At 46.7% G+C, this 980-nt stretch overlaps 1 protein-coding gene across 1 annotated transcript; it reads left to right on the forward strand.

Moving 5' to 3' along the window:
• Positions 1-21: 21 nt before the first annotated feature.
• Positions 22-903, forward strand: LOC107682653 (ubiquitin-associated protein 2-like). The gene is made up of 4 exons (XM_016478827.1): positions 22-107; positions 238-291; positions 393-474; positions 606-903. The coding sequence occupies exons 1-4, from the start codon at positions 78-80 to the stop codon at positions 863-865; spliced, it is 426 nt and encodes a 141-aa protein (XP_016334313.1). The 5' UTR covers positions 22-77; the 3' UTR covers positions 866-903.
• Positions 904-980: the final 77 nt, after the last annotated feature.

The following is a 980-nucleotide window of genomic DNA, read 5'->3' on the forward strand; positions in this document are numbered from 1 at the left end:
GCTGCTTCATCTAAACAGGGAAAGCACCTCCAAACCTGCCTCCTGGAGTGCCACCCTTGCTGCCCAACCCTTACATTATGGCTCCCGGCCTGCTTCACCCATACCCAGTGAGTGTTTAGGCATTTTTATTTTTAATTTATTTTTTGTGTCTGTTGTCAGTTCTGTACTCTCTCTTAGGTATGGTTTATTTATCATGTATATTATTTTGGCTCACACCCTACTCTTTATGTCCTTTAGCCCCAAGTGTATGGCTACGATGACCTACAGATGCTGCAGACCAGGATACCACTGGTGAGGGGTTGTTCCTGTTTGATTAGAAGTATTTGACATTAAAGCAACAATGCTGGGTTTGTTTGTGCTGGATGTAGTTGAAACATTATTTTCTTCTTCAGGACTATTACAGCATCCCATTTGCCACTCCAACCACAGCACTGACTGGCAGGGATGGCAGTTTGACAAGCAACCCATATTCTGGTAAGATGCACTTTTTTTGTTTCTTTTAGGTTTGGTTTGCGCATTGCATTCAATGTCTGGTAAGGGAACCCAAAAGTTTTGAGCCAAATGCTACATTTTCTGAAACAGTGTTTCTCAAAACTTTCTTTTAGCTGGTGACCTGTCCAAGTTTGGCCGTGGCGACGCCTCGTCTCCTGCACCCACCACAACGCTGGCCCAGCCACAGCAGACCCAGACACAACCGCACCATACCACCCAGCAGCCCTTCCTCAACCCAACCCTTCCACCAGGATACAGCTACACCAGCCTGCCCTATTATACTGGTGTGCCCGGTCTGCCCAACACCTTCCAGTACGGCCCTGCCATGTTTCCGGTAAGGTTTCTTAAGGCATCTTTTACATGGCCAAGTTAAAGCTTCTCTGTGCCTTCTCATAATTCAGTGTAAAGGGACAGTGCAGCATAAAAGCCAGACTTTAACCCTTTTTAACCTCCTGGGGTCGACAGTTCCGCCGGCGGAAATTTTTGCA

Source organism: Sinocyclocheilus anshuiensis, unplaced genomic scaffold (assembly GCF_001515605.1).
Source record: "Sinocyclocheilus anshuiensis isolate Anshui unplaced genomic scaffold, SAMN03320099.WGS_v1.1 C32437842, whole genome shotgun sequence".
Classification (NCBI taxonomy): domain Eukaryota; kingdom Metazoa; phylum Chordata; class Actinopteri; order Cypriniformes; family Cyprinidae; genus Sinocyclocheilus; species Sinocyclocheilus anshuiensis.

Coding starts and splice junctions, on each gene's coding strand:
- LOC107682653 (XM_016478827.1), top strand. CDS start 78: ATGGCTCCCGGCCTGCTTCACCCATACCCA. Junction 292..392: donor TGCAGACCAGGATACCACTG/GTGAGGGGTTGT, acceptor TTTCTTCTTCAG/GACTATTACAGCATCCCATT. Junction 475..605: donor GACAAGCAACCCATATTCTG/GTAAGATGCACT, acceptor ACTTTCTTTTAG/CTGGTGACCTGTCCAAGTTT.